Raw genomic sequence first — 11,612 nt, 5'->3', positions numbered from 1 at the left:
CGGCCATGAAGAAGTAAGGGTTTGGGGTAGGACTGACTTACACCACTGACGAAGAAGACGATGACTTTGAACTTGGCGATATGGGATTCTAATAGCCCGCATTTGGCGAAGGTGCAGTTTATGCACGTTGTTCAAGTGTATACAGTGGTCAAGTTTTTATTTTTGTTTACGAGGAATTCAACCCTTTTGAACTATGTATGGAAACTTCTTCTTTTGGTTGTATGGAACTTTTGAACTATGTATGGAAACTTCTTGTTTTGGTTGTACGGAACTTTTGAACCATACATGGAAACTGAAAGTGATGCCCAGATTTTGTGAGGAAGGAACTTTTCTTTTCTTTTCAAGCAAAGTTACTTTTGTTAACTTCAGGTGATGGAAGTTCTGGCCTTAGCCTTCATTTTTATTAAAACAAACAGAGTTTTCTTGCAATTGGCATGGTAATGTTAAGAATCTGATTTTGCATTGACGCGGAGTGTTTCTATATGTAGTCGATACAGATTTTAACACATCTTAATTACTAAATTACTCTACAACAACCTCATGTTAGTTGATACACAATAACATGTCCAGACTATTGAGTATGAGGGCTCAGTTACAAGGCTTCTCTCATTAAATTATTTACTCTTCTTAAGTTAAGCTACTAAGATGCTCAAGTTGGTTCCCAAAAGTAGCTTAATGTATATGCCTACTTTTGTTTCCATCGTTAGTTCCCGAAGGTTTAATCAACTAGGTTTACCTGTAGATGCGTTACTTTAGTGGCTGAATAAAGAATTAGGCAACTAGTATCTTGTTGTTGGTTTTCTCCATGTGGCTGAATGTCTCAAGCTACTAGTGCATTTGTTTGGTTGGCGCACATTTATTGCTAATGGATTTTAGAAACTATAGTGGCTTATCGTTTAGTGGTTTAAACCAATACACACCCCCCGTTGCCTTTCCTGGTGGCTTAAACTGTTAAGGCAACTATATTTTGCTGCTGTTGAAAAATTTTAGTAGCCTTTGGTCAGTTTTTTTGTAGTGAACCACGCAGACCAGGTAAGAAGTGCAAAAAATACCCCCCAGATGTTTCAGATGGTCACAATTCTTACACCAGATGCTTGTTAGAATCTTAAAATAATGTGAAAGAGGAATATAACCACCTTACAACTTAATAGCCAATTTGTTTACAAAGACTGTCCGAGCGAAACTAGCCGTGGCAAAATAAGAAATCCAAAAGATAAGCAATTAGGTAGCATTATTGTTTATGGAGGTCCCTTATATAATTGGGAAGGAAAATTAGGCAATACAAAAAGGGATGTCTCATCTAGTTTGGTATGAAGTTGTTATAGGTAGTTGTCTACATTTCCCGACCCATGCAATTACCATAATATACGATCATTCCTCCTTTTCTTTTCGTCCCAAATGAGTTCGATTGCGTGAGTTCCAGGGACAGACCCAAGATCATTTATAAAATAGGGTTAGTGAATGGGCTGGATTCTCATAACATACAGATTATTCACCCTAAAAATAAAATTTATATCAATCTCCCCCGGGCTGTAGCCCCCTTTAGCCCAGTGATGGGTCCGTCAATGGTGAGTTTCATGCAGTTACCATTATTCAAGCATATCCATGGCATGCATCTTCATGTTCAAATACTGATACCGACTTAAATCAATTCAATCGTCCCATCGGTTTCAATCTATTCTGCTCTTCTTTTTCTTAATTTCGTCGCAAATGAGCATGATTTCGTGGGATCCATAATAGATGTTTGGACGCATAATTGTCGAACTTCCAAACTCAATCACATTCGAAAAAATCGGTAGGTGTAGATAACAAAATGTCTCTATTAATCAAGCTAAAAGATGAAACATAAACACTATGCTTTTAACTAATCAAAGAATTTTGGTCCAAAAATTAGTTAGTAGTGGGTGCACCTTTAATTTACCAACTACTAGTCTATAATCCAAATGCATGTACGTAGGCTTTTATTTCTCTTCACTAACTTTATTTGATTTTGATGCATCAATTAAGCTATAAAAAGTCTAAATTCTGAAAAGTAAAAAATAATAGGTGAAGTCTATAAAAAGATGTGGACAATTAAACTACGCGTCAAAACGAGGTTGACGTGCGCCTAATTATGTGTTAAAGGGTTGATTAGAGTCGATGTAATTTCATTCTAAAATCAACATGTTTACTGTCCCTTTACCCGACTGACTCCAAAGCAATGTGTACTCTTAATTGTTTTTTGCCCCACCGACTTGAAATTGGGAAGAATTACTCTCGGGTAGTGTTCGGGTATTTTTTGGTCTCGGAGTATCACAACTGCCCATGTGTTGAGGGATATTATGATAATACTTACTAAAACACTTGATAACTAAGAATTGATCTTAAGTGAAACGGTTAGATGTTCAACGGCATACGCACGTGCGTATATCAACGGCTGCCAAATGATCTACAAAAACGGGAGTATGTTAATTATATCAGCCATCAATGTATAAAATTACACAATGACCTTATATGCATGTTCAGCAGGTGGAGCAATTTTTTAGCCAAGTGTTCAACAGGTGTAGCAAATAATGGGTGTTTTGGACTAAAGCCCTATCTTTGATCTTCTCTTGTCGTCGTTACCTTTTTTGAGTAGCCGATGATAATGGCTGGTGTTCTCTCAAATTCTTCATTGTCCACAAAATTTCCAATTTCAGTTTCTCTCTGACTGTTAAATTGCTAATGTACTAAGTTTAGATCAAACAAATCATAAGGATGCAGATGGTACAATTACTACAATATAATAATTCATTTTTATCTTTTTTTGCTAATGTAATTATAGGATCCGATAAATGTAAGGTTACATATGAACTTAATTTTTTCAATGATGAAGCATGGTTGTTGATTTTGATTTTGATTTTTTTTTTCAAGCTTCCGATTTGATTCTGATCATGCAGAAACAGGGTTTTAAACTGGAATCTCATTATGTAAGTTTAAGACGGTTATGATTTTGTTTTTGGGCTGTAAAATTTAATTTGGTAATTTGATTCCCTTGAATTACTTTTTTACCCTCATATGTTTATGTAATGGTAGGATGAAAAAAATAGAATAAAGGGTAAATTTGGAAAATCAAATTTTACAGCTTCATCTGCTGTAGATGAACAGTGCCAACGGATGTTCCCTTTGTATAATACAAGTATGCATGCACGTGCTTTACCCTGTCCAAGCGAAAAACAAATTTCGAGCGGGGAAGTAGTATTTTCCTCTCTCATGGGACCCCTCCCCTTGTGTGTCACTCTAGTTTCTACTGATCTTTTTTCACTTTTACTGTTTTAGTTTCATTTAATTTCGGTGGTGCTATTCACAGCACAAAAACACCACACTATTCACATCTCGGGACATCTAAATCCTATATCTCTAAAATGGTGAATCTTTTTATCCAGCAGTGGATCCTGGCTAAAAACCATGAACCAATACTCTTACGACACCTAGCATTTGAGCTGTGAATAGCATTTCCGATTTAATTTGGTAGATGATTTTAGTAAAGCTTTAAAACTAAGGGCAATTTTAGATTATCCCATTTTGCAGCTTTAATTACTGTTTATGAACAGTGCTATGGGGAGTTAGCTTTATAATAGTTATAGATATAATAGCATAGATAGTTGGGTGTAGCGCTGGAGCAAAGTATTTTCTTTTGAAATGCCTTCGTCACAACGAATCACAGGGGAAAATACTCTCTTAATTGCATATTCTGCCTTGCATGCTTCACATATTAAACATTTAACGGAAAATGTGTCATTTGTCTAAATATTTTTAAAACATGGTTCTAATGGACGAGTAAAAATTAGTATGGATGAAATGGACACTAAAAAAATAGCAAGAATGAAACTTGATTCATTCTGTCTTAAACTAGAAAGAGAGCGAGGAAGAAAACTGGGTGCATCCTGATGTAAATTAAAAATAAGAAAAAGTATTTGAAAATGGGTGAGATGAAACTGTTTACATCCCGACTATTTTTACATTTTTCGTCCATTTAAACAGTATCGAATTTTACATGTCTTTTTCAATTAGGAAATTTTGATTTTGGTCTTTTCAACCAATTTTGTGAACACTTCAAGTCTTAAACCAATGAAAATTATTTCAGGCTCTTGAAATGGTCAAAATTGGAGGTCCTTAAAGCTTCTCATTTCATTACCTGCGTGTCTAGAATTTCAACATTATCATTTTCAGCAGTCAACGCCTAGTTGACCTACACCAGGATAGCAACTCCAATGGACTGGTAAGTATATATCTACCTCGAGAGAGAGATGATGAAGACGTATAACATCCACAAATTATAAAGCACCTACTAGCTAGATTATCTACAATTTCCATAAGAGAGAAGTAACTAGCTGCACTATAGTACTAATAGACAAATCCAAACAATGTCCATTATTGTTATTTAGATTTGATGTGTTCATGTACCACAATCAATTCTACTTTGATTCTTCTTGTCTATCTTTCTGTTTTCCAGTACCAAGCCTTCCTTTTTCCTTTCTCATCTCAATCTCTCTTCTTGCCATTATCTTACGTTTGCCATAGTGGATTGAAATTATTGCATGATCGAGTTAGGTTGCGAATTAATTGCATGTTACCCGATAAACTATGCGAAACAGTGTACGCTTGAAACTAGTTCGTATAAATGATGCAAGAGTTTAGCAACCAACTACCAATACTTCTATACAAGTACACAATCCCAGATACAGCAAAAGGCATCCAGATGTTTTATTTGTTAAGAACATCTATAAATGGCTAAATACATGAATACAAAGAAAGACCGTAAACTCGGAGTTGAAAAAGATTTGATACCCTTATAATGACTTGCATATACAGACATTTTCTTGGCAATTAGTAGGTGCAATATGCACATCAGTCAACAGTTACGGTTCATGGCTTGTTTTCCAGTCCATGTGTTTGTGTTCAACAAAAACAGAAACCATTAGTACGATCAATTAATTTATTAAACTTTCGATTAAAGTAACAATAATTGAGAAATTTGGTAACTAAAATCCACTTTAGTTCTTCGAAAAGACGAAACGAGAAAAATTGGGAGCAAGAAGTACTGTATTTTTCTTTTTTGCTGTCTCTTTTCTTGGGTTAGTTTGGTGGGCATTGATCAGATTGAAAACCTCCTATAAATACACGGTTTTCGCTGCGTATATTCTACACATACTCACACACACTTAACTGTCTTCCGCTTCATTCATAGGTGCACCACAAAAAGAAGAAAGCAATGGCTTCCTCTTGCAAAGTACTAGTTCTCTTTATTGTGATATTGTTTATAGGAAGTTCTAATGCTCAACTCTCAACAAATTATTACTCCAAATCATGTAAGCATATTTTCTCTACTGTGAAATCTGTTGTTAGCGCAGCGGTATCCAAAGAACGAAGAATGGGTGCTTCTCTTCTCCGCCTGCATTTTCATGACTGCTTTGTCAATGTAATTTTCCTCTTTATACTCTTTAACTTTTCCTTTTACCAGTGGATTTCTCAAATTAAATGAGTAGAGTTCATGGCTTGACAGCTTTGGTATAATTATTATCTCGTGTACTTTATCAGGGATGTGATGGTTCAATTCTGCTCGATGACACATCAAATTTCACAGGGGAGCAAAACGCGAATCCGAATCAAAATTCTGTGAGAGGGTTCAATGTTATTGATGATATTAAGGAGGCAGTAGAGAAGGTCTGCCCAGGGGTAGTGTCATGTGCAGACATCCTGACAATGGCTGCTCGAGAATCTGTTGTGCTCGTAAGCAATACTCTGATTAGCTTTACTTTCACAATTATTGCAATTACAAAGAAAAAAATGATAGATGTTGCCAATCTCTATTGGCATGACACCATTACCGATAAAAAATTTGTTCATGTTTTCCTGTACAATTTTTAGCTCGGAGGACCGAAATGGAAAGTGCCGCTCGGAAGAAGGGACGCGAGAACTGCAAGCCAGTCTGCCGCTAATAACAACATCCCACCTCCAACGTCTAGCCTTGCAAAGCTCATAGCAAGTTACAAAGCTCAAGGTCTCTCAAAGAAGGACATGGTTGCGTTATCCGGTATGAATCTCTCACGTGATCGACCTTTCCTTCTCTAAGTTACAACCATATACTCATTATTTAATCAACAGGTGCTCACACAATTGGACTAGCAAGATGTACAAACTTTAGAGCTCGTATTTATAACGAGACCAACATCGACAGTTCTTTTGCCGCTCAGAAACAGAGTAAGTGCCCAAGGACTTCAGGATCAGGAGACAACAATCTAGCATCATTAGACGTTCAAACTCCAAATTCATTTGACAACAACTATTATAAGAATCTTGTCAGCAAGAAAGGCCTACTTCATTCTGATCAACAACTCTTCAATGGTGGATCGACTGACTCCCAAGTTCAAAGATACGCCAAGAACCCGAACCTCTTTAATGATGATTTTGTTAGAGCCATGATCAAGATGGGAAACATTAAACCTCTCACTGGCTCTAAGGGAGAGATTCGGAAGAAGTGCGGTAGAGTGAACTAAGAATGAGTTTAAGTACTAGGGGTGAAATTTCTCGAAGTGCTATTTTCTTTAATTTGTATGAAATATTTCGTAGTTTGTTTTAAGATACTAAAGGACTGTGTTTTACGGCAAGTCCAGTGTGTCCTTTAGTTTAGTTATTTCATTAAAACTCCTGCGGCAAGTCTTGGTACTTGTAAAAGGTAGTCGGAACTTAAATATTTGCTAAATATGTTACAGCAAACTTATAATAATTATGTTCTTATGCACCGGGATGTCATGTCAATCATTTTTACGAAGAAATGCTTTAAATAAAATTTTCCGAATTGGCCAAGCTAACATTCTAGTTTTCACAATGTCTAAAATGCAACCGAGGTTAGGCATTGGCGTGTCGGGCATGTGCTAGGACCCTGTCTTGCTTGACTGCACTACACCATCACTGATATAAAGGTGCGGAAACGCAAATCTATTGCCGAAATGGTGAACACTGACTCCCAATTTTAGCTATTAGAGAATATATTATACTGCTTTACTTATTTTTATTAAGGAGAATATCTCCTGTCATAATTATTGTAATGAGGAGATTATCTCTTCCATAACTTTTGTATTCCCAAAAGGGATACTATTGTTTTATATAATAAGAATCCTGGTGAATAGAAATCACTAAGGAAGTTATCATCAAATCCAAGATGGTATCAGCCCCCTACGATCCTATTTTCTCTAAACCATTAAAAATCAATGGCGAGGGAACAACTGAAGCTCACAGATATTGCTGAGGCATATAGTTCTATGCATCTACAACAACCCGATGATGCTTTCTACATTGATACCGGTGCTACGTCGCACCTCTCTGCTGATCCAGGTAATCTACACAAAGTTTTCAATTCTAGCAATGTACGATCTATCTTAGTTGGCAATGGCAATAGTATTCCAGTTACTTCCAGTGGTACCAAGTTCATAACCCTTCCCTCTCGTACTCTTCAACTCAAAAATACCCTTGTTGTTCCCGATATTATCAAAAACTTAGTTTCCGTTCGTAAGTTCACCACTGATAATCGTGTGTCTGTTGAGTTTGATCCTTCTAGTTTTTCTGTGAAAGATCTGAGTTCGAGGAAAATTATCCTTCAATGAAATAGTTGAGCTCTACCCGATCACCAACTTCCCCCATTTCTCTTGCTGTCTTATCGCCAGATATTTGGCATAGCCGTCTTGGTCAACCCGGCAAGGATGTTTTAGATGTTCTTCGTACAAATAATTCCATTCATTGTAATAAGAATCAACATTCTAAACTTTGTCATTCATGTCAAGTTAGTAAACATGTTAGATTATCATTTTATGAATCAAATTCCATTATTTTTGCACCATTTGATATCATTCACAGTGATTAATGGACCTCTCCTTTACACATAGAGACCGGTTTCCGTTATTATCTTATATTACTGGATGATTTTACCAACTATCTTTGGGTTTATCCACTAAAGTTTAAATCCCAAGTTTATGAAAAGTTCTTGGAATTTTGTTCATTTGTTCAAACTCAATTTGAACGTCAAATTAAATGTTTTCAATGCGACATGGGCCGCGTATTTGAAAATTCTTCCTTCCATACTTTTGCTCGTAACAATGGTCTTGTTTTTCGTTTCTCTTGCCCCCAAACTTCCTCCCAAAATGGCAAGGCTGAACCCATGATTCGCCGTGTCAACGACATCACTCGCACTCTTATGTCTCGCGCTTCCGTTCCCCCTAAATATTTGGTTTATTCTCTTCATATGGCTGTCTATCTCCATAATATTCTACCCACCAAAGTCCTTCATAATCAATCACCTGTGTCTATTCTTTATCAACTCCAACCAACGTATGATCATCTTCGTACATTCGGATGCCTTTGGTATCCAAATCTCTCCTCCACAACTCCCCACAAACTCGCCCCTCGTTCCACTAGGTGTATCTTTCTTGGTTTTCCTCCTAACCACCGTGGATACCGCTGCTTAGATCTCACCACACACAAAATAATCTTGTCCCGTCATGTGACATTTGACGAGAGTGTTTTCCCATTTTCTACCCCTCCTCAAAACAACCCCCCTGATGACGACGATGTGTCCCCTTCTTTTTTTAACTCCTCCCACAATAATCACCTCTCTTACCCATCCTCTAGTACTGCTCCTAATGTACACCAATCATCTCATATTCATCCTACTCCACCTGACATCTACATCCCACTCATCGTCGCAACACATTATCTACTCATCTCATCCAAACGTCTTTCTTCCCTCCTGCCACTTCCGTCCCCACTAAGTCAGCAGGCCCCATCACCATTTCTTCTTCCCCCAATACGTCAGTTCCCACTCCCACTCCCCAATGTCAGTTTCCACTCCCACCTCCATACCCCACTGAGTCAGCAGCTCCCCTCACCTCTTTTTCTTCTTCTTTTCCCACTGCGTCAGATCCCACTCCAACCATTTCTGCACCATCCAATCATTGCGTACAGCCTACTGACGTTAACCCCTCATCCCCACCAACCACTTCTTCCCCTACAACAACCACTGTCCCTACACCTTCTTGCATACCTCCAATCACTACTGTTCCTCCAGCTCCTTCTCACGCCACCACTCGCGCCTCCCGTGGCATCTTCCGCCCTGTCCATCGCCTTAATCTTCATGCCCAAACCCTTCGTCATATCCCTCCTCTCCCTCGTTCTCACTTGTATGCTCTTAGAGACATAAACTGGAATGCTGCCATGAAAGATGAGTACAATGCTATGTTGAAAACTAATACTTGGGAACTGGTACCACGACCACGTGACGCTCATGTTATTCGTTCCATGTGGCTCTTTCGTCACAAATATCATGCTGATGGCTCCTTGCAGCGATACAAGGCTCGTCTAGTTGCTAATGGTAAATCTCAGCAGGTTTGGGTTGACTGTTTTGAAACGTTTAGTCCGGTTGTCAAACCATCTACTATTCGTACCGTTCTTACTATTGCTACTTCGCATTCTTGGCCCATACATTAGCTAGATGTCAAGAATGCATTTCTTCATGGTGACTTGACCGAGACAGTATATATGCATCAGGCTCCGGGGTTTGTTGATCCTGATCACCCTGATTACGTATGTCGACTACGTAGGTCTCTCTATGGTCTTAAGCAGGCTCCACGGGCGTAGTTTCAGAGGTTTTCCAAGTTTATCACTAATTGTGGTTTTCGTGCTAGTGCGTGTGATCCCTCACTCTTAGTTTATCAATCAGGTTCCGAGACGGCATACCTATTATTATATGTTGATGATATTATTTTAACTTCCTCTACTGATGCTCTCCTATGTCGCTTCATTGATTTGATGAAAATGGAATTTTCTATGTCTGACCTTGGCCCGTTACATCATTTTTTGGGTATTACTGTTACTCGTTCATCCTCAGATCTATTTTTGTCTCAGTCGTTATATGCTCAGGACATCATTGCACGTGCGTCCATGACAAAATGCAATCCAGTGGCTACTCCGGTCGACACCAATGCCAAGCTCAGTGCTACCTCTGGCCCTGCTCTCACGGACCCCACTTTGTATAGAAGCCTAGCCGGTGCTTTGCAGTACCTCACTTTCACACAGCCAGATATATCCTATGCAGTCCAGCAGGTATGTTTATTCATGCATGATCCTCGAGATCCTCACATGCAGGCCCTTAAGAGGATTATTCGCTATCCTCAGGGAACAATTGATCACGGATTATTTCTCTCGGTATCCGCTATCTGTGGCTTAACAACATACTCTGATGCTGATTGGGCGGGTTGTCCTGATTCACGTCGTTCGACTTCTGGATTTTGTGTATTTCTTGGAGACAACCTCATCTCCTGGTCATCAAAACGTCAAGCAACAGTTTCTCGATCCAGTGTTGAAGCAGAATACCGGGGGGTAGCAAACGTTGTTGCTGAAACAACATGGATTCGCAACCTTCTTCTAGAGCTCCATCTACCTTTACGACGTGCTACTATCGTGTATTGTGATAATGTAAGTGCGATATATATGTTTGGAGATCTTGTTCAACATCATCGCACTAAACATGTGGATATTGACATACACTTTGTTCGTGAACGCGTTCGTATTGGTGATATTCATGTCTTGCACGTCCCGTCTAAAAACCAGTATGCTGACATCTTCACCAAGGGCCTTCCACGACAGCTATTTGTTCGTTTTCGTTCTAGTCTTAGCGTTTGCTCCTCTCCCGCTCAGACTAAGGGGGTGTATTAGAGAATCTATTATACTGCTTTACTTATTTTTATTAAGGAGAATATCTCCTGTCATAATTATTGTAATGAAGAGATTATCTCCGCCATAACTTTTGTATTCCCAAAAGGGATACTATTGTTTTATATAATAAGAATCCTGGTGAATAGAAATCACTAAGGAAGTTATCATCAAATCCAAGATTAGCAATTATCTTATATAAAGGTCCAGAAACGCATGAGAGTCATTACATGGTCTGAGATTGTTAGAATACGGGCATCCAATTCAAAATCCCTCACGTATAAAGGTCCAGAAACGCATGAGAGTCATTACATGGTTTGAGATTGTTAGAATACGGGCATCCAACTTAGAATACGGGCATCCAACTCAAAACCCCTCACGTATAAGGCCAATCATTGGGCCTCACACGTGGACCTACGTACGAGTTACCAGTCCATCGGTGATAGGTGCACACAGGTGAGTGACTAAATTAGGAGGTAACACCTCGGCCAGTATCGACACTGGCCTACACCCCGGGTGTACAAGTGACAAAATCGGTTAAACACTTCGGCCAGTAAATCGTCCTACACCCGCCGTAGGCAGGTCTGGAATCTGGACTTAGCTCTGATACCATGTTAGAATACGGGCATCCAACTCAAAACCAATTAACAATGAGTGGAGCGACCCTTCTATATTATATTTGAAGTTAATTAAGCGGATTATAGCAATGTGAGACTATTTATCCTTTCACAGAGTTTCTTCACCAATCACCAACCGAATCGGCTTCCACGGAGGCAAGCACAAGCTAGCAGATAAAAGTATTTAATCCGAAAAGACATCTCATCAGATAAATGGTAGATGAATGAGAGGGTCCAACATGCTAATGGACGTACCGACATTGATATCGG

The 11,612-nt window shown here is 38.7% G+C and overlaps 1 protein-coding gene across 1 annotated transcript; it reads left to right on the top strand.

The window, feature by feature from the left end:
• Positions 1-5,156: 5,156 nt before the first annotated feature.
• On the top strand, positions 5,157-6,830 carry LOC113283758 (peroxidase 4-like). Its single transcript, XM_026533113.1, has 4 exons — positions 5,157-5,440; positions 5,560-5,751; positions 5,890-6,055; positions 6,127-6,830. Exons 1-4 carry the CDS (start codon positions 5,234-5,236, stop codon positions 6,516-6,518), a joined length of 957 nt encoding a protein of 318 aa, XP_026388898.1. The 5' UTR covers positions 5,157-5,233; the 3' UTR covers positions 6,519-6,830.
• The last annotated feature ends 4,782 nt before the right edge of the window (positions 6,831-11,612 follow it).

This window comes from Papaver somniferum, chromosome 5, assembly GCF_003573695.1.
Source record: "Papaver somniferum cultivar HN1 chromosome 5, ASM357369v1, whole genome shotgun sequence".
In the NCBI taxonomy this organism is placed as follows: Eukaryota; Viridiplantae; Streptophyta; class Magnoliopsida; order Ranunculales; family Papaveraceae; genus Papaver; species Papaver somniferum.
Note: the sequence above shows the minus strand (reverse complement) of the source record. Positions and strands in the feature narration are given on the sequence as shown.